The sequence below is a fragment of the Cnephaeus nilssonii genome, assembly GCF_951640355.1.
Source record: "Cnephaeus nilssonii genome assembly, chromosome: 8".
Lineage (NCBI taxonomy): Eukaryota > Metazoa > Chordata > Mammalia > Chiroptera > Vespertilionidae > Cnephaeus > Cnephaeus nilssonii.
In genome coordinates, this window is record NC_137079.1 from 39151249 (window position 1) to 39173179 (window position 21931).

The following is a 21931-nucleotide window of genomic DNA, read 5'->3' on the forward strand; positions in this document are numbered from 1 at the left end:
CAAAAAGTATTCCAGATTTACTTCACTCGTGTCTTTTCCTTGCATCATTATGTTCAAGATTAAAAACAGACATAAAAAGCATCTTTTAAACCTATGTGATTCCTGAGACTGCACCCGCCTGGGGGTGTAGGTAAGTCATGCTGGAAGGTGTGGCCGGGCCTCTGGGCTCACCTCCCCATGAAGACCCGGCTTCCACTCCATCGGGGCACAGCACGGAGCATCTACAGCCCTGTGCTGTGTTATGCTGGCGACACAAGGTGTTGAAAGTAAAAAATGTAATTTATTCCACATGTTTCTAATGGTTATTCTTGTTGCTCAATACTTATGCTTAAGCTAGACCTTGAATCATAAGAAAGTAACCATATAATGCTCTTAGGAAAATTGTATTCAGTGATATTGTTTAGGGAACAGTCTCATAGTTGCATACACTAATGGCAAAATTTAAAGCGCTAGTATGTACAAAACTTGGAAAGGGCCACCATTAGTTATTCTAAGATTTTTTTATTATTATCTTTGTTTTTAGGTGTTTTGTTTTCCTTTTTGTATAGCTTGGATACTGGAAGTATTTTTTTTTAAATATATTTTATTGATTTTTTACAGAGAGGAAGAGAGAGGGATAGAGAGTTAGAAACATCGATGAGAGAGAAACATCAATCAGCTGCCTCTTGCACACCCCTACTGGGGATGTGCCCGCAACCAAGGTACATGCCCTTGACTGGAATCGAACCTGGGACCCTTGAGTCCTCAGGCCGACGCTCTATCCACTGAGCCAAACCGGTTTCGGCTGGAAGTATTTTTTTTTTAAAAAAAAACAAGATACAGGTTTGTACACATGTTAAATCTTTAATATTTGGAAAATTTGCTTTTCTGGTTAATTGAACTTAATGTATAAATGAAGATTAAACAAAAATACTTTCTAGAAAATCATGTGAACATGAATTAGTGTACCTTCCCTGTTTTTACAGTACACAGAGCATAATGAATCCTCTGTAATCCAAAAGTTAATAATTTTCAGTAGCATCATTGTGGAAATGAAAGACCTTATTGACAATAGGCAAGACATGGAAATAACTTCAGTGTCTGTCAAGAGATGAAAGATAAAGAAAATGTGTGTGTGTGTGTGTGTGTGTGTATGTATATATATGTGTGTACACACACTAGAGGCCCGGTGCACGAAATTTGTGCACTTGGAGGAGGGGGTCCCTCAGCCCGGCCTACGCCCTCTTGCAGTCTTTGAGCCCTTAGGGGATTTCCAGCTGATGGCTTAGGCCTGCTCCCCACAGGCCTTAGTGCTGCTGTGGAGGTGGGAGAGGCTCCTGCCACCGCCACTGCACTCGCCAGCCGTGAGCCTGGTTCAGGACTTCTGGCTGGTTCAGGACTCCTGTGGGAGTGCACTGACCACCAGGGGAAAGCTCCTGCATTGAGCGTCTGCCCCCTGGTGGTCAGTGAGCATCACAGCGGCTGGCCGTTCCACCATTAGGTCGATTTGCATATTAGCCTTTTATTATATAGGAGGAGATATATATATATAATATCCCATTATATATATATATATATATATATATATATATATATATATATATATATCTACTTATATATTATGCTTTTATCCATATATAAAATTCACAAGTGATGACCATGGGAATATACATAAATATTATCCAGCCATAAAAAGAAGGAAATCATGCCATTTGCAATAGCATGGATGAACCTGGAGGAAGTTATTCTAAGTGAAATAAGCAAGACACAGAAAGACAAAGAGAGCAGGACCTTGGATAATGTCAGTTCATTATAATCATGATGAGAAAAAAAAGTGATTCCCAACCAGGGCCTCTGTCTGTGTGGAGTTTCATGTTCCCCCAAGTCTGTGTGGGTTTCTCCGGGTACTCCGGTTCCTCCCGCATGCCAAAGGTATGCACATGACGTGAACTGGCCTGCCCACAATTGACCCAGTCTGAGGGAGTGGGGGTGGGTGAGTGCCCTGCAGTAGAAGGGCATCCTGTCCAGGGGGGGTGCCTGCCTTGTGCCCTGAGCTGCGGGATAGGTTCCACCCACCGTGACCCTGAACTGGGCTGGAAAAGAACTTTATTACTTGTTTTTATTAATCTTAAATGATGAATAACTCAAACTAATGTCAATGTTCAATGTTAGAAGTGTTTTGGGTCTTTACTTAGAAGTTTGGTCATGTTTTTGTGGTGTTTTGCAAGAATTTTTAGCATATGCAGTGCCTGGCTATTTAGTCACATGTACTGACCTCTTTTTCCTTAGATTGTCAAATTTAAAGAATGATAACAGCCAACACAATAGCTGTATGGTGTGAGTGAATCAAAATTATACCTATTTTTTGTCAGGTTGGCAAAAAATATATATTTTTTGGTGTGCTGCAGAATTTTAGTAATTAGTTTTTGTGCCATGAGTTGAAAAAGGTTGAAAATCGCTGGCCTGTGGTAAAATTGGTTTCATTACACATCATTTCGCTTACAGTTGTAGTTTCCAAGAGCCTGTCAGTGATACTAAGTGAGGACTTACTGTACGGTATAATGTCACTTAATGTGTGGGCTCCAAAAAGTGGAAGTCACAGAAACAGAAGTAGAATAGTGATGGCTAAGGGCGGGGCAATGGTAAATGTTGGTGAAAGGGCATACAATTTCAGTTACAAGATGAGTAAATTCTGGGGATCTAAAGTACAGACAGATGGTGACTATCCTACCTAATAAAAGGGTAATATGCAAATTGTCCCCTCCACCAGGAGTTTGACCGGAGTTCGACCAGGGGACAGGCCTGGCGTGCCAACCACCTGGGGCCCCTCTCCCCAACTGGCCCCACCCCCGATCAGTCCCCCACACCCCAGTAGGGGGCGGGGCCGGCCAGTCAACCTCCCATGTCCCCTCCCCCACACCTGCCCTGATCGGGGAGGGCCGGCAAGACCCCACCTGTGCACAAATTCTTAAAATTTTCTGAGAGTACCTCTTAAGCACATATACACAGAAGGTAACGAGGTGAGGTGATGGATGTGTTAACTTGATTGAGGTAATTTCACAATGCATATACACATCAAATCATCACATTGTACACCTTAAATAGATGCAGTTTTTGTGAATTACACCGCAGTAAAGCTGGAAAAGGAAAACTGAAAGCCTTCCCTGAATGGGAAACGCTCACTGGGAAGTCGGTGGTTTCCCAAGAGGTAGGTCACCAGCATCACCTTGAGAGCTTTTTAAAAGGTTGTGTTTTAGTTCAAGTCGAGGTTTCTGCCCCCTGACTTCCGACTTACTAAAGCCCCCCCACACACACACAGGAAGGGGAGGCTCGGAAATAAAAATGTTCACATTCCTCCTGTGTTTTAGGAGCTCAGCTGGGTTTGGAAGTCCGAGCTGCAAGATCCAGTCCACTCCCTGGCCTGAGCCGACAGCAGACTCATCCTGCTGGCCCAGCCTCCCCGCTATCCCTCCTCACCCCTGCAGGCCATGTTCTGGCTCCCGGGGCTCCCCCATCCACCCAGTTCCCTGCCCTTCCCACCTGTGCCCCAGCTCCCAACCCAGTTCCTGCCTGGAATGCCATTTCTCCCACCCCCTTCCCTCTTCTCGCCGGGGTGACCTTTACCTCCCCTTCAGGGTCAGTTCTGGGCCCAAATCACACACAAGCAGAATTCATCTCTTCATGACACTGTACAAGCACCTTCACTTGGTCACCCAACACAGCATATTCAAGTAGTATATTTTATCTGTATCTTTTTTAAAAGATTTTTTTTTATTTTAGAGTTTTTTATTGAGGTGACATTCCCATAACACATAATGTTGTACAACCACCACCTCCATCTAGTCCCAGAACATTTTATCATCCCAAAAGAAAACCCCAAACACATTAAGCAGTCACTCCCCCATCCTCACTCCCCGCAGCCCCTGGCAGCCACCAGTCCGCTTTCCATTTCTATGGACGTACCTGTTCTAGGTATTTGAAATCAATGGAATAAAACATGTGACCTTTTGTGTCTGGCTTCTTTCACTGGGATGCTTTCCAGGCTCATCATGTTGCATCATAGATCATATGATCACATTAGGTGTAGTTTCCTAGGGCTGCCATAACCAGTACCACAGACTGGGGGCTTCAACAACAACAACAACAGAAGTGTATCTTCTCACAGTTCTGGAGGCAGGAAATCCTGATCAAGGTGGGGGCAGGTTTAGCTTCTTCTGAGGCCTCTCTCCTTGGCTTGCAGATGGCCACCTTCTCGCTGTGTCCTCACATGGCCTGTCGGTGCTAATGGACCCATGGTATCTCAGTGTGTCCAGATTTCCTCTGAAACCCGTCAGATTGGCTCACCCTGAAGACATGATTTTATTTTACTTATTTTTGTTACTCTTCACCAAGGATTTTTTTTTTAAATTTATTGTTTAAAGTATTACATATGTCTCCTTTTTCCCCCATTGACCTCTCCCCGGCCAACCTCACCCTCCAGCACATGCCCTCACCCCCTAGTGTCTTTGTCCTATGGTTATGCTCATATGCATGCATACAAGTCCTTTGGTTGATCTCTTATCCCCTACCGCCACCCTCCCCTGCTTTCCCTCTGAGGTTTGACGGTCTGTTTGATGCTTCTATGCCTCTGGATCTATTTTTGTTCATCAGTTTATGTTGTTGATTATATTCCACAAAGGAGATCATGTGAGAGGATTTTTTTCCATGGATTTTTAGAGAGAGTGGAAGGGTGGGGGAGAAACAGAGAGAGAGAGAGAAAATTAATGTGAGAGAGAGACATCGATTGGTTGCCTCCTGCATGTGCCCCGACTAGGGCACCTGGGGCCAGAGAGGGATTGAGTCTGCAACTGAGGTATGTGCCCTTGACTGGAATTAACCCTGAGACCCTTCAGTCCGCAGGCTGAAGCTCTAACCACTGAGTGAAACTGGCTAGGGCTGAAGACTTCGTTTTAACTTAATGACCCTTTTAAAGACTCTATCTCCAAATATAGTCACATTCTTAGGTGCTGGCGGTTAGGGCTTTAACATGTGGATTTTTGAGGGGTCACAGTTCAGCTCCTTAAGATTAGGATATCTTGTTTACAGCTCCATCTGTACACCATTGTCCACCGCAGAGTTCTCCGAGCACATGCTCTGGCTTCCTCCTGGACATTGCAGCTCACAGAACTTCCATAATTTCTTATAAGGCCGGTCTAGTGGTGATGAATTCTCTCAGCTTTTGTTTGGGAAAGTCTTTATCTTTCCTTCTTTTCTGAAGAATAATTTTGGGGGATGAGGCAGTCTTCATTGGGAGGTTTTTATTTTTCTCTCTTTTAGCACTTTGACTATTATTCCAGTCAACTCTGACCCATAAGGTTTCTGCTGAGAAAGCCACTGATGGCCTAATGGGCATTCCTTGGTGGAGTACACTTTTGTTCTTTCTTGATGCTTCTAGGATTCTCTCTTTGTCTTTGATTTTTTGACAGTTTTATTATAATATGTCTTGAGGAATATCTTGGGGATTGAAATAATAGAGTGATCTATTAGCTTCATGAACTTGGGTGTCTAACTTTCTTCTCAGGTCTGGGAGTTTCTCAGCCTTTATTTCTTTAAATAAGTTTTCTGTGCACTTCATATATTGGTTCTTTTGATGGTGTCCCATAATTCATATAGGCTTTCTTCACTCTTTTCAATTTGTTTTTCTTCTTATGACTGGGTTATTTCAAAGTTCCTATCTTTTAACTCTGTTTCACTGAGCATCAATAGCAGAATAAATCAAACAGATTTTCTCTATTGCATTTTTTTTCCATTTCATTCATTGACTTCTTCAGCTCCAGAATTTAGTTCTTTTTTATGATTTCTGTTACTTAAAGTTCTCATTTTTTGTATGTAATTGTTTTCCTGATTTCAGTGAATTGCCTTTCTGCATTTTCTTGTAACTCATTGAGTTTCCTCATAACAGCTATTTTTGATTCTTTATTCGGTGAACCTTAGATCTCTGTGTGTTCGAGTTTGGTTACGGGGAGAGGATTGTGATCCTTTGGTGATGTCATGTTTCCTTGATTTTTCATGATCCTTGGAGTTTGCATTGCAGTTTTCACATCTGAAGTAGCAGTCACTTCCTCCACACTTTATTAACTGCCTTCAGGAGAGAGGTACCCGCCATCAGTCCTGCTAGAGATTCTGAAGCCTTCTCACCCTTGTGTGAAGACACCTACTCCATGCTCTGCTTCCTCTGGGGCAGACTTCTGAAGCTCGGTATGTTTTCTCTCAATCTTACCGTGCACCTGGCAGGCCAATGATAGCCTCTCGCTTGTTTTCAAGAAGGTGATGCAATAGCTCAAGCTTGTGGTTTCTCCCTGGCCTGCTTCCTGCGTGTGCTTCCTAGCCGTCCACCAAATCCTGCTCTCAGGAGCACACGCAGGGAGCAAGCCACAGAGCGGGGGAGGTGTGAGTGAAACACACGGGATGCTGGGAGTGCTGCAGGCCATCTGAGGGATCCTCGGGGGACGCTTCGCCAGTGGCGTTTGGGCTGGCTTCCTGATGGAGTCCACAGTGCAGTCCCACAAAGTCTCTCTTCTCCATGAGTGACTTCAAGTCAGGGTGCTCCGGTGTTTGAATTTCCAGTGTACAGGTGTTGCATTATTTTGTTAAGTCTGTCCATATTTCAGGTTTTTGGTACTATTGTAAATGAGATTTTAAAAAAATTTCAAGATCTAGTTTTTCTCTGCTAGTATATAAAAATGTAATTGATTCTTATATATCGACTTTATATTTCAGGCCTTGCTAAATTCATTTATTAGTTACAGTAGTTTTTTTGTCGATTCTTTAGGATTTTCTATGCAATCATATCAACTACAAAGATAATTTTATTTATTCTTTTTTTTAATATATATATTTGTTATTTTCTGAGAGGAAGGGAGAGGGAGAGAGAGATAGAAACATCCATGAAGAGAGAAAATCATGGATCGGCTGCCTCCTGCAACCCCCTACTGGGGATTAAGCCCACAACCCGGGCATGTGCCCTGACTGGGAATCGAACCGTGACCCCTTGGTTCATAGATGGACGCTCAACCACTGAGCCACACCGACCGGGCTAATTTTATTTCTTCTTAAAGTGCATTCCGTTTATTCTTTTTCTTCTTTTACCACCTGGCTAAACTTCAATTTCCAACATTGAGTAGATGTGGGAGAGTGGACATCCCTGCCTTGTGTCCAATCTTAAGGAGGAAGTCTTTGATTACTCACCATTAAAAAGGATGTTAGCCTGGTAAAGGGGGCCAAATATATGGCGACAGAAGATTTGATTTTGGGTGGTAAACATACAATGCTGAGGATATATTGTAGAATTATACACTTGAGACCTATATAATTTTATTAATCAATGTCACTTCAACAAATTTAATTTTAAAAATGGATGTTAGCTATATGTCTTTCATAGATGTCCTTTGTCAGATTGAGGAAGTTCTCATTCACAGTTTGATGAGAATTTTGATCATAATTTTGTTGAATTTTGCCAAATACTTGCTCTGCATCTATTTAGATCATCATAAGGTTTTTCTGTTTTAACCTGTTTATATAATGGTTCATTGGTTGACTTTCAAATACTAAACTAACCTTGCATTGCAGGGATGAAGCATTCCTTGGCAGTGATGGTATTATCTTTTTTATATTACTGGACTTGATTTGCTGGTATTTGTTTAAGATTTTTGCGTTTATGTTCATAAGAGGTATTAGCCAGTAGTTTTCTTTTCTATGAATGTCTATTTGGTTTTGTTATCAGTACTATTGGCCCCATAAAAGGAGTTGAGAAGTGTTCCTTCCTCTTTTATCTGGAAAATTTTATTTAATAATTGTACTTTTTCTTCCATAAATGTTTGGTAGAATTCACCAACAAAGCCATCTACCTCTATGCCAGGGTTTTAATTATGAGTAAAAGTTCATAACTAGATATACAGCTATTTAGGTTACTATTTTTTTCTATAGTGAGCTTTGGTAGCTTGTGTATTTTAAGAAATTTTTCCATTTCATCTAAGTTCTAAAATTTATTGCTATAAAATTGTTCACTGTATCCCCTTAGTAGCCTTCTAATGTCTGTAATATATATACTGATGTTCCCTCTTGGATTTCTTATATTGTTAATTAATATTTTATCTCTTTTTTTTTTCTTGGTGGGAGTGGGAAGATCTATAAAAGTAGTGAGAATAGTTCAGTTGTTCCTATCTATCACCCAGATTCAATAATTACCAAGATTTTGCCACATGTACCTCATTAATTTTTTTATTTACTAAAGTACTTTAAAGTCTCAAATGGTATGGTATTTCATAAACCCTAGATACATCCATATGCATCTCTAAAAAATAAGATACATCCATATGCATTTCTTATGGAATCATAATGCTATTATTCATACCTAAAAAAATGTCAGGTTTCCTGGTATCATCTTTTACCTAGACATACCTATAAGGTTTTCCTGATTGCCTCAGAAACGTCATTCTACAGTTGATATATTCAAATCAGAGCCCACAGGTCTGCACATTACCCAGGGCCGTTAGGTATCTTAGGTCTCTTCAGCTAAGGGAAATCACCATCACTTTCTTTCTTTCTTTTTTTTTTAAGTCTCCCATGGAATGCCCTTTTTGCTTCCAGTTGGTTTCATTTAATTGCTTTTCATTTAAAATTTCATTAATTATTTTTCATTTAAATTTAATTTAATATTTTCTGTGATTGGAGGTTCTTCCGTTTGAGAATGACTGTTCTGACTTGGAGCCTTCTGCAGCCCCGGGGAATCTGCCTGCACTCCCACGCCCTGGGGGAGGGAGGAGCGGGTGGCCACTTCCCTTTCCAAGCCCCTGAATATCCTGCTTCTCTGTCCAGCTCAGGCCAGGCCACGCCTATGAAGCCTTTGATCTCCCTCACCTGCAAATTCCATTAAGTTTTAGGGAGCCCTTCATTCTGTGCCTTCCTCTTGTTCACTGTAGTTTCATGCTTGTAAGCCTTTTTCTCACAAAGGTGTTGTCTACTCTCTTACTGTGGGTTTTTACATTTTAATGTACATTTACCAACGTATAAGCTGTATCAGAAAAGGAAAGTCCTATAGCTGATGGATTTTCTACCAGGAACACACCATGGGACCAGCAGCTAGATCCGGGTGGCCATGCCCTTCAGGCGTTGCTTTCCTCCCGGGGAGGTGGGGGCGGGGCCCACTGCTCTGCTGTCGGCGCAGAGGTCAGTGCGGCTGCTGTGCGCCTTCTTGTGAATACAGGCACAGAGTAGGCAGTTTGTCTGACTCCCTTCCCTGGGCTTGGCTGGTGAGGCTCATCCAGGCTGTTAGGTGTAGTTGTTCATTTGTTCTTGCTGTATTTCCCACAGTGTTACCGTTTACTAGACCATTTTATTGTTGAGGGGCATTTGGGTAGTACAGTGGTCGGCACACTGCGGCTCGTGAGCCACATGCGGCTCTTTGGCCCCTTGAGTGTGGCTCTTCCACAAAATACCACGCATCCTAATTAAGTTAATAACAATGTACCTACCTATATAGTTTAAGTTTAAAAAATTTGGCTCTCAAAAGAAATTTCAGTTGTTGTACTGTTGATATTTGGCTCTGTTGACTAACGAGTTTGCCAACCCCTGGGGTAGTATGTCGTTTTGTGCCGTTCGAATGTGCTGATCGGGACCATCTTACCGTGTCTTTCTGGTGCAGCTGTGTTCCGTTCTGTGGAGCCTCTGCCTGCAGTGGAGGTGCTGGGTCACGGGGTAAACCCAGGCTCAGCTTTCATCGACATTGCCAGCGGTCTTCCACTGAGGTCGCAGGAGATACTTTTTTAAATTATAAATTTTACCATGTCACTTCCCAGGCTTACTTAATACCCCTCAACTACCGCCATCACACAAAGCTGGAATCCGGAGTCCCTAGTGACCTGGGCCCAGCCCCCTCTCTTGCCTCTTCCCCAGTTCTCATGGCCTCCGGCTCTGGCTCCGGCTCCCAGGGTCAGACCACCCTCTCCTCCCCTGCCCATCCCCTGCCCCGGGCCGGCCTGTTTCCTGTTCTTCTAGCGGGCTCTGCTGCTGGGGTAGCGCTCTCCTTCAGGACACAGGATACCCTCTTCCCCATGCCTGTCCCACTGGCCTCCTCTCTGGTGCCTTATCTTTTAATGTATTTGTCTCTCCAATTAGACTGCAGCCTTTTAGATCAGGGACCGTTGTCTTGTTTATATTCATGTCCCTGGCACTTAGCATGATGCCTGAGCCACCATAGATGCTCAAATGATACTGAGTGGGCGAGTGAATGAATAACCTTTCAACTAGCCTGGAATTACTGAACTCTGGCAGATAATAGTAACATAATCTTGGTGGCTTGGTGAATCACTCCTTGCTTTACAAACACTTCAAATCTGGCTTGGGTCTTTAAAGTTGTAAAGAGAAGATCTTAAAAGCACAGCCCCTGCTATGTGGGTAGTAACAGTACTTTCACATTGCACCTGGCCATTTGCTGTGAAAGCCGGCAGGAGCGGCAGTGTTTTCTACCCCCTAGAATCTCTGTGTTTTTCTCCTAGTTGACCACAGTGTGTGTTGGGGGAAGGTATGTGGATTTTGGATTAAGCCTTGACATTTTTTTTTAATTTAATTTTTTAATTTATCTTTATTGTTGAAAGTATTATAAATGTTCCCCTTTTTTCCTTCCATGTACCCCTCCATGCCCCCTTCAAACCCCTCTTTCTCCCCCCCATCCCCGCACCCCTGACCCGGCCATTCCATTTAATAGCTGTGCTATTTTAAATAACTCCTGAGCCTTGGTTTCCCATGTGTGAAATGGGACAATAACACCTGCCTTTCAGGGCTGCTGAAGGATTGAAGAGAATGTATCAGTTCCCAGAAACCCACTGACAGCCCCATACAGCTAATTTTCTTCCTCTCTCCTGGGGAAATAGGAGAAATTAACAAACTGGGCTCAAGCCAGTTTCCACTTGGTCCATATGTGTCTTTGCGCCAGCCCATCTACCAGAGAGGTCTGGGCGGGGCTGGGTTGCATTCACAGCTCCCCCTGCCCTAGAGAGGAGGGGTTGGCCTTGCAGCCTCCTGGAGAGCAGGCCAGAGGTCAAGGGTCGTGTGGGGAGGAAAGGGACCGGCACCTCCAGAGCTTGCTCTCTGGCCCACAGGGAGGCACGGGTCGGGGAAGCCTCCCCTTTCCTTCTTGGGAGGAGGTGTAGCCCTCCTGGGCGAGGCCGGTCTTTCCGAAGCCTGGCGAGCCAGGGACCAGCTCCGTGGAGAACTGTCTCTACTCCAAGATGGGGCCGAGATAAATTCCTTAACTCAAAAACAATTGAAATCATTGCTGTATTAAAACAGTGCTCAGTTTGCATGCATTTTGAAGGACCATGTCCTTGGGCCGCTGTGGCCCGGTGGGTCCTCTTCTCCCCCTAGAAAGGCTCTGGGGTGGAGAGGAACCGCCTCCCTCCGCCCCTGCTGTTCTGCTCCAGGTTCGCGCTGGGCTGGGCATTCAGGACCAGTGAAGAGTCGCAGTTGTGAGGGGTCTCAGCTAGGAGTTTGCCTAACCCTCAATCATGGGGTGGTTTGTGAAGCATGGTCCTCTGGGGTGGGGGGCCTCTATTTTCTTCTTTGGGGGGAACTCCTGAGATATTAGCAGACTGTGAATACCAGCTCTTTATTATGATTGAAAGAACACTATAAGCTAAAAAAAAAAAAAAAAAAAAAAAGTCTCATAATGAAAACCAAAGCCAGTGTCCTGTTGCTTTCAAGTAAGTCTGAAAAAGTGTTTAAACTGAATGTAGCAGCATCTATTCTCTGATGATCACAAGGGATTTTTTTTTTATTTTAACAGGGATTTTGCTCTCCCGGGAGTGGACTGTGTGTTGGCTTTTAAGTGCTTTTTAAGAGCTTTTTAAGAGCCAAGTATAGACCAACCTGTGCTTTTTAGTAATATTTAGGGTCCTGGGATCCAGCCCCAAGCCCTAGAGAGAACCCTGAGGATCACCTCCAGGGCCCGGCTCTCAGTGTAATACATGCATTTAAAGCAGGATTTGGGGAATCGGGGAGAGGATATAGTGTATAAAAGGGTTGGATTCACTTAGTTCAGTGATTCCAGTTCCCCTCGAAGCCCCTTTGACTCCCACACAACATATTTTTCTAGAAGTTTTGGCATCAAAGAATTCTGACTGCTGTCAGCAAACAGTGACCAGCTGTGTTTAGTACTCGTAGGGATGTGAGTAAATGGATTCACTAAAGTGTTTAAAGCATATTCAATAACATGCTCTTAATTTCTTCTCCTACTCGCCTCTTCTAATTCAGAGTTTTCACTAATCTCACAGCAATTTTTATTGAGTTTTACGTGGGGATAATTAGAAAAGCACTAAAAGATTTGGATGCTTTGGGGACAGGTAATTAATCAAAAAACCCATCAGGCTTATTTTGTGTTCTGTGTTTTGGGTGTGTTTTTCTTTAAGTTTCCTTTAAAAAAATGTTCTAAAATGGGTGTGTGCACATGTATGTGTGTGTTGGGGTGATTCTCTGCTGGCACTAATGGAGGTAATTAACCTTTCTAGGTTTGCATTCCTTCTGCCTACCTGACATTCTCCAGGTAACAACATTTTTGCTGTTTAATAATATTTTTGGCAAAAGGAAATTCTGAAGGTAAATCTGTTATTGCTACCAAAAGAATTGAGCCCTGACTTGGAGAGCCCACTGGAAAGGGAGTTTGGATTATTTCATGTTACTGGGCCATGGGCAGGCAGGGGAACAGGGTGAGGGGCATTACAGCAGCAGGTGAGGCCCCTGTGCTGGTGGTTTCTGAGTGCTCAGGGTTCCTGTTATAGTGCAGGCGGTGTTCCAGGACATCTAGCAGTTGGATTTGGCAGCCATTCTCTCAGTCTTTTTGCTGACTGATGCATTCTGTCCCCAGTCACTGGGGGAGGCCCTTGGTTGGCTCTCCTGGGGACCTGGGCCCCAGTGGAGCCAAGCGCACCACACCTTCCATCTCCTGCCACCTGCTGTGCCCTTGCCTCACTTGGCCTGGACAAGGCAGCCTGAGGTCAGCAGTGGATTGGCTTTGACCTCTGACCCCTTGGCTCTCTGTCCTGTGCTCCCTCTGGGAGACCTGTTCCTCCAAAGCTATGAAATACTATATTAGAGATAGGGGGCCTGGGCCCAGGCCTAGCTAGGGGCTTCACTTGCATTTATAGCTGTTTTATTATCACTTTGGGGTAGGCCTGACTTCTAAGATGGTTATCTAAGAGTTGTTTAAACAGGTATATGTTCTATTCTTTCTAAAATATTTAGCTAGCAAACTACCTAGAAGGGAATGGCTCAATGTGATATTTTTTAATTATTATTCTGTGATGCTTCTAGCTTAAATTTAAGTTGTGTTCCCAAACTCCTTATTTCTCACCCAAGTAAACAAAACAGTTAAATAAAAGCCATTTTAAGTTAATATAACCTTGAAATGTTCCTGAAAAACAAAACCTTTTAAATAATGGCTCAGTGGTTGAGCATCGACCTATAAAGTAGGAAGTTGTGGTTTCATTTCTGGTCAGGGCCCATGCCTGGGTTATGGCTTGATCCCCAGTGTGGGGTGTGCAGGAGGCAGCCAATCAGGGATTCTCTCATCACTGATGTTTCTGTCTGTCTTTCTCTTCCTCTCTGAAACCAATAAAAATCCTCGTATATAATAAAAGGCTAATATGCAAATTGTCCCCTCGGGAGTTCGACTGACCGGGAGTTTGACCTCTCACTATGACATGCGCTGACCACCAGGGGGCGGCGCGGAATGAAGGAAGGCCCTGGCTAGCAGCCAGGGGAAGGAAGGCCCCGATTGGCCCTGATTGCCAGCCAGGTCTAGGGACCCTACCTGTGCATGAATTTTGTGCACCAGGCCTCTAGTCCTACCTAATAATAGACAAATATGCAAATTGACTGCACCTTCGCTACACCCACCAGCCAAGCCACACCCACCAACCAATCAGGACAAGTATGCAAATTACCCCAACCAAGATGGCGGCTAATTTGCATATCAAGACAGCGTAGAAAGAAGCCAAGAGCTGCAGAAGGGAGCAAAGCTGCGGAGAAGCAAGCAAGCTGTGGGGAGGAGAAGGGAGGAGCGGAGGTGGGGCCGGGGGAGAAGGAAGGAGAGCAGGTGGGCTGGTGGAGAAGGCGGGGCGGGGGAGAAGGGAGGAGAGCAGGCAGGGTGGGGTAGAGTGCAGCAGGAAACACTATTGCAGGATTTTTCCTGCAACGGGAATGCTAGTATATAAATAATACACTAGGATAGTCATTACCTTTCCCTCCATTGCTTACTGTCTGAGTTGTCACCAAGAGGAAAAAAAATTACCATTTGGAGGCATACAAGGTAGAAAGGGAGTTACCTGCCTTCAACCAAACCCGATGGCCCTTCCGATGCCCATCAGAATGGACTGTGGTTTTTGACAACATGCAGATTCTTAGCTCTCTCTCCTTTGACTGGGCTCTTGTTCCAAACAGAAAAAATATATTTTGAACAACTGCCAGCAAGCCAGTTAAAAGCTGTACTCTCCTCTAGCAGGCTTGCAAAAATACTCTAAAAGGCAAGTCGTTTGCTGCATTTCTTAGTAGCCAACCTCGGAAGCCTCTGCGTGGTCAGACAGGCCCTGGGTGGGTGCTGACAGCTGGTGAGGCCCGAGTCCTGTTCCCAGTCCTTGCCCCTTGGAGGGCCCTGCACCCTCGATCACACCGGGACTGCTCTCCCTTTCTGCTGCCTCCTCCCAGGACCCCAGGCAGCAGTTACAGACAGGTCTGTCCGCTAGTTTCACTGCATGTTGGGTTCCAGAAAGTGAATGAGTTTAAGGGAGGCCACCACAAATCTGCGTCAGAAATACTTTGGAACTATTTGGATGTTTGGAAAAATGCTGAATAAAAGATACGTGTTTGCTCTTGATTATGGACTGTGAAGTATTTTGAACTCAGATAAGAATATAAGCCAGTAATAATAATTACAGACTGAGTGGCCTACAAATTGCCTTCTTCCCATGACCTCATTTAATTTTTTTTAGATTAACTTTCTTTGAGGTATAATTTACATGCAAGAAAATTCACCCATGAAGTGCACAGGTTAGTGATTTTGACAAAAGAGAAGAACATTTCCATCTTCCTGCCCCCACTGATCTGGGTCTGTCCCTAGAGATTAGTTTGCAGGTTCTACGTGGCCTTTCATCTCTGTAAGGTAAATGGATGCTGACCACTGTCCCTACTCCCAGGGAGGCAGGGGCCAGGGCAGGGTATAACTGGCCCCGGGGGAGCCTAAGGGCCTGGAGCACTGGGCTCTCTCTCCCTCGACCTTGCCAAGGTGAGTGGGCGACCTTGCCGAGGTGAGTGGGCGTCTGAAGGAAATGGGGGCAGAGCCCGATTCCCCGAGATTTATACCCAAAGCAGTATTTGAACTTTTGTTTTTTTGTGACAAAGAGAAATTGAGAAATTCCAGACTGAAGGCCTGCAGGGTCTCTCTGGGAATTTGGACTGAGAGGAAGAACCACTCGCTTTACTGTAGCAGGTATTAAGTGCCTACTGCATACACGGAGCTGTGCTAGACATGGAAGATGTGAAGAGAAGGTTCAACCCCCACTCCTGAGCTCGTGGTTTGAGAAACAGTTTAGAGAGAAATGCAAGGTCCCTTGTTCAGAAAGCAGAAAGAGTGCAGTCATAAGGCACTAAGTAAGTTTTCCCCTTTCTTCTGTGGTCTCTCTCTCTTGACTTGTCACGGTGTTTTGTTTTTTTTAGTTGCTCTTTAATTTTTTTAAAGAAGAATGGTGTCAGGCACCTGTTTCTTTTATAAAAACCAACAAACACTTTTATTGATTTCTTTGAGAGGAAGGCAGAGGGAGGGAGAGAGAGAAAATCATTGATTGGCTATCTCCTGTATATCCCCTACTGGGGATCAAGCCCACAACCTGGGCATGTGCCCTTAACCGGAATCGAACCCAGGACCCTTCAGTCCACAGACTGAACGCTCTATCCACTGAGCCAAACCAGCCAGGGCTATTATCATTTATATTTTGTCATTTTACCATTATTTATTATATTAAATTCTTAGTATTGAGCTTATCATTCATATTTATAACTAGTAGCCCATTTGCAGGAAGAATCCTGCAAGCGGCCGTTGGGGCCGCGTGCGCTGCTCGCCACTGCTGCCCACCCAGCTCCACCCCGCTCCGCCCCGTTCTGCCCCGCTCCGCCCCGCCCGGGCTTTCCCTCTGGCAGCCACCTTGCTTTCCGTTTTTCCTCCTTCTTCCTTCTAAGTTGTCTTCAGTCTTCACTCCTCCCTCCCTCACCGTATGCAAATTAGCCGCCATCTTTGTTGGGTAATTTGCATACTCACCCTGATTGGCTGGTGGGTGTGGCTTTGGCTGGTGGGCGTGGTTTTGGCGTAGCGAAGGTGCGGTCAATTTGCATATTACTATTTTATTAGGTAGGATTGTACAATGTCCATTTTAAATTTAAATGCCAACATAGGAGTATTTAACTCATGTGGAATCACAGAAATGATATTTCATAACTTGTGCATGCATATGTCTTTTATTCTTACCAGAACTGGAAACTCTGCTCAGAACAATCTCAACTGTATTTATTTCCCCTCTTGACATATGTACATTTTTACCAACACGACCCACCCTCAGCTCCTGACGATGGAGCAAAGACTGGGAGGAAGAGAAACGCGAGGTACTCTGAGCCCCCTTGCCCTCTGTGTCATCGTCCTCACTGTGTGTGGCCGTCTGGTACACAGGAAGATAGGGTAGGCTTTGTGGTTGTTACTGTTTCTTAGAACTCCATTGCCTTCTCCTGCATTCAGAGCAAGTTCTGCTTGGAGTGGAAAGTGTGGCCTCTCCGGCGGACCCAGTCATAGATGTGAGACGTTACCTTGTCCTCACTGAATCCCATCCATTGTGGGTCCCCCAGGGTTCCCTGCTCTGGGCACCGAGAATGGGTATGCCTGTAGGGCTGCACGGACCTCCCCTGCTCACTGGAGCACGCTCTAGTGTCAGCAGGCTCCGCTTACACAGGTACAATCATTAGGAATTCCAGCACTGTGGCCGCTTTGGACTGCGGATTCCCCAGCCCACTGCCCTGGTGTTTGTTTGGTGCTCAGTAAGTACCCGAGATGCCTTCTCGAGGAAGATGCAAATGGAACCTGGTGTGGGCAGTGGCCCAAGCTGCCCTCTGGTGGCTGGAAGTTGTTCCAGCCTGAGTTTTGGGCGGGAGGTAATCAGGAGCGTCCCCCTCCTAGAGCTGAGGGCTCATTTTGTAGGGCAGGAAGGTGGTGTGAAGGCAGACACACCTGTGGAAGTCACCTCACCTCTGTCTCAGATCCCCATCTGTACAATGGGGGAAGCTAGGGAGTGAGGAGATCTCGGAGTTGTGTTCTTGAAAATACAAGTGAAACATATGGCATGGGCCAGGCACACAGTAAATGCTCTCAGTCGTGGTGGCCAGCATTATTTGTATCTTCCCCTCTGAGCCACAGGTGGCCAGCAGGTAAAGTCTTGTTCCTGAAGCCTCACCCACAGGGCAGGCAGGCTCTTCGTGATGACGACTCTTGCACCTCTTCTCTGGGCCTCAGACCTGCTGTCAGGCCCCGTGCTGTCTCCACAGCATTCCACTCCGACTGGTGGTTCCAGGCCCCGGCGCTTCCTGCTGGGAGCCGTGGGAGCTGGCTGCACCTCCGCTCCCAGCTGTGCCTGGTATTTGGAGCCGTGGCCCTGGCAGGCCTGGCCAGGTCACCATCCTCCGTTTCCATAGAACCCTTTCCCTGACTCAGTGTTTGGGAATTTTCCTGCTGGTCCTTTCCAGATGATCAGAGAGGGCCTGCGGGCTGGTCATCTCCCTTGTTGGTCACTGTGTTTTTAAAATGACAACACAATTACCATTAAGTGGTGTGGCAGTAAGATTTCTTCTTTTAAAAATTTCTGGCATGGCCCAAGAGTAAAACCCCACAGGATGGTCGCCGAGGCAGCATGCAGAGGACCCAGTGTGGCCGGGAGACCCTGCGGGGCCTGTTTGTTTGCAGGGTCCCATGAAGGGGGAGTTTAGGGAGTGATGGGAGTAGAGGCCCTCACTTCTTGATTTCAAAGGTGCCGCCATTTCACCGGAGCTGCTTGGTTAATGTAAGGAAGGTGTTTGCCATAAACATCTCCGGGGCATTCAGCGGGGTTGGCTGGGCAGGAAGCGCTTGTCATTGCTCTAAAGCAACTAGCAAGCCAGAGAATGAAAGCATCACAGTGCCCACAGGACGCCCGGAGCCCTCCCTGGCCGTCCCCGCCCGCCCCTCCGAGGGGAGAGTGACGTGACCTTAGAGCGCTTCATGCTCGCAGGCCGAGCTCCAGTTTAAAGTTCAAGGCATTTTGTTTTTTCACCTGTTTCCTACAGTTCTAAGAAACTTCTGAGGAATTAATGTGTAACTATATCAGACACACAGGCGTTTTCTCAGGGGAAAGTAATGTTACAGTAGGAAGGGAGAGAAGTGGCTACTTGACTGAGATGTGAGGTTTCTGTAAAATAAAAATCCTCTTTAGAGCAGTCACGCACGGCGTCATCTGTGCTTTTACTGAGATCCAACCACACTCAGTAACGTCTGCTGCGGCCTCGGAGGGACCAGGGCAGCCGTTGGCTCCACTGAAACTGGTCCTCAGCTGTGACAGGGCCCCTCACAAATTCGGTGGGACAGGGCTCTGCTGGAGCCGACTTTTACGGAAGATGTTGAACGATGAGAGCTAATTTATACAGCAAGTGGCGGAAGGACAGGTAAGAGGGAGCTTCTGGCAGGTCTTTGGGCAGGTGCTTGTGCTCGGGAACAGTCCATCGTCCAGCCAGTGGTGAGTGCACAGCAGGCTCCTTGGAGGCCTTAACTTCAGGCGACCCCAATCCAGTCAAACAGTCTTAACTTGACAACAGGCAGGAAGCATTGTTAGTGGTTTGATGTTTTGTTTTGTTTTATATATTTTATTGATTTTTTACAGAGAGGAAGGGAGAGGGATAGAGAGTTAGAAATATCGATGAGAGAGAAACATCGATCAGCTGCCTCCTGCACACCCCCTACTGGGGATGTGCCCGCAACCAAGGTACATGCCCTTGACCAGAATCGAACTTGGGACCCTGGAGTCTGCAGGCCGACGCTCTATCCACTGAGCCAAACCGGGTAGGGCTAGTGGTTTGATGTTTTATCGCTTGGAGAAAACAGTTTGAAGTGATTACATACAGCTTTTACTAACATTTCTTCATATCATTAAATTTTAATACAGACAGGATGAATATTTTATGGAGACACCTTTTTTTAAAGGTTGTTTTCATAGTAGAAGTTGGTGTCCATGTAAATCCTTTTGCAGATTGGTTTAAGAAGAGTTAAATACTAGCTCTTTTCTTGTTTGGTTCACTTGGTATGTGTGTGTTTCTAAATGTGGTCTAGGCATATGCAGTCGTTGTAATTTGTAAACTAGCACAATGAACTCTTAAATTAAATCCTGCCTTTTACACTCTTACCACCAGGTGGCTTAGGTTTTTCCTGCTCGATTTTTTTTTCTAACAATTATGCGAAGGACTTGTAATCGCTTTCAATTTCTGCTTAAGTGATGAAATATGAAACTGTAGGTGGACTGTGTTTCAAGAAAGAAAACTGCTGAATAAGTGACAGGCATTTCAAGCAGTGCCAGGCCAGATGGACATTTTCATGAGTGTTTTTGTTTTCTTAAATATTGACAATGTTAAACTAGCCAAATTTTGCTGAAGTGAAACTTTTTTAGACTCTGAGCCTGTTCCACCTCTGTGCTGACTCCTGGATGGCCACATTATTCCAGACCAGCTGGGTTGGGCTTTTTGATTCCCAAGTGACCTCCCACTCAATACTTTATAGGTTGGTAAAGTTGTTTATAGAAATGCTGCTTGAATTCCTTTAGAATCAACTCTAAAACCCAAGAGGAAAATTGCTAAATAGAATGTTAATTAATGTCTCACGTCTTAATGATTAGGTACTAGAGGGAAATCGTGCATGGGGGATGGTGACATAACAGGGTGGGCAGTGCTTTTAGACAGCACCATATGGCAGAAACTGTACCCACCCCCATGTTCCTGAAGCACCCTGAGAATGGTGGGTCTTGTCCCATGAATACAGAACCCACCAGTTTCTTCGCCAGGACTTCATTGGCTGCTCAGCTTCTATGCATTCCAGTTTGCCCTTCAATTTTCTAATTTATTAACTTTGACAAGTAACCTCTTGCTTGTACATGATTTTATTCACAATTCGTTTTTCTGATTCAAAGTGAATATGACTGCCTTAATCCTCTAATGGGAATTAATTGCTTGTTTCAGTGTTTAACTCTGATCCTTTCTCAATCCCCACGGGATAAGTTTCTTCCTGAAGGATCTGTGTTTGTTGTTCTAAACACAATCAGAAAGGTAATGATGTTTTTCTTGTGAAAGGAGCCAGAAGTGCAGAATATTAATTTTATTTTTTTTATTACATAAGTAACTATTCTCAAACTAATATAAAGGATTCAATTCAACAGATAAAAAGTAGAAAATTATATTTTGGTCATTCTAGTAGGCTAAATTATTTCCTAGAAAAGGAGTTTAATTTTTATTGCCAGGCTTTCATTTATGAAAATAAGCTGCCATCTTCTTCAAGAAGAAAGTTGCTGAACTGATTTTCTGCGGAGTCGCAATTACCATCCTATGGCCCAACCATGATCATTTCTATGTAATATCACCTTCCTAGGTGTTTTTGGCTCTGAAAAATCATTAAAGCCACAACCAATACTTGATATGGCTTGATCCCCTCTTCCATTTATTATGTAGAATATTCCTTTTTGATTTATTTTTTAAGGGGCTTTATGAGAAAAATATAAGCTAACACATGTTTTCATATGATTTTGATAAAGAAGTTGGGGTAGAGAACTTAGGAGGGGACACGGTCAAGGGGAAGAGACTATTATTCATTGGGTGCTGCAGCCTGGCCTACAGTTGGCAGTCAATAGGGATTAGCTGTTATACAGATAGGGGGAACCCAGTTTAAATAGCAGGAATAGAAGCTCAGAGTTGAAATAGTTTTCCCAAAGACTGACAGTTGCTAACTAAGGGTGGAGATGAGAATTTGATTTAGGCCTTTCATACATTGTGTCCTTAAATGTTCATCTATACAACACCAAGGCTGCCCTGCCTGGTCTCTACTTCACATTAAAGTGGAGATGGAACCACTATTGTGGTGCACTCTTCAGTTTGTTCCAGAAAATCCCAAATGACTCACCTACAGCTATTTCTATCCAGTATTTATTAAATCAAACTCTTGCATTTTATCCAAGACTATGACCATAACCCAATGCCATAGAAGGAACTACATAGCAGAAGAGGAGAGGGTTGAAGACATAGTAACGTGTGAGCCTCAGAAGGTAGCATCCCCTTCTGCAGTGGCAGTACCACCCCTTGTAGCCTGGCCTAGGGGCATGGTGAATCAGGAGGGTCCTGATGTGCTCCTGGCCCGAATGACACAGCACATTCTGAGTTAGCCCTGGCTTCAGTTCTGAGAGGATCTAGCCAATACGATAGACTTTCCACATGTTCTATTGGTTGTGACACTCACAGAGGCCCTTGAAAATTGTGTGAACATGACAGACAAGGAACATGAGTATAGGGAGATATGGAACTTAAAAAAAAAAAGGAAAGAAAAACTAAACCCAAATGTAACAGAAGAAGGAAATAATAGGTATTAGAGCAGAGATGAACAATAGAGAAAACAACAAAATTGGCAAACTTTTAATTAGATTAACCAAGATAAAAATAGGGAAGATACAAATAAATATAAAATCAGAAATGAAAGAGGGGAATGACAATCCATTTCACAGAAATAAAGAGGTTTATGAGAGTACAGTGAACAATTGAATGCCAACAAATTGAATAACCTGGATGAAAAGGATAAATTCCTAGAAACACACAAACTACGAAG

At 44.5% G+C, this 21931-nt stretch overlaps 1 protein-coding gene across 10 annotated transcripts in view; it reads left to right on the plus strand.

Moving 5' to 3' along the window:
- Positions 1-21931, plus strand: part of GGACT (gamma-glutamylamine cyclotransferase) — a 49950-nt gene that overhangs the window by 11524 nt on the left and 16495 nt on the right. For 3 of the 10 annotated variants that reach the window (XM_079779446.1, XM_079779451.1, XM_079779450.1), the window contains exons 3-4: positions 12522-12556; positions 16532-16662. The exons of 2 other annotated variants lie outside the window; for them this stretch is intronic. In XM_079779446.1, coding sequence (XP_079635572.1) covers positions 16587-16662 — 76 coding nt within the window. In that variant the 5' untranslated portion in view covers positions 12522-12556; positions 16532-16586. Of the gene's footprint in view, positions 1-6132; positions 6217-6473; positions 6593-12521; positions 12557-16531; positions 16663-18304; positions 18742-21931 lie in introns of those variants that run through there. 5 more of the 10 variants (XM_079779449.1, XM_079779452.1, XM_079779448.1 and 2 more) reach the window with 5 other exon arrangements.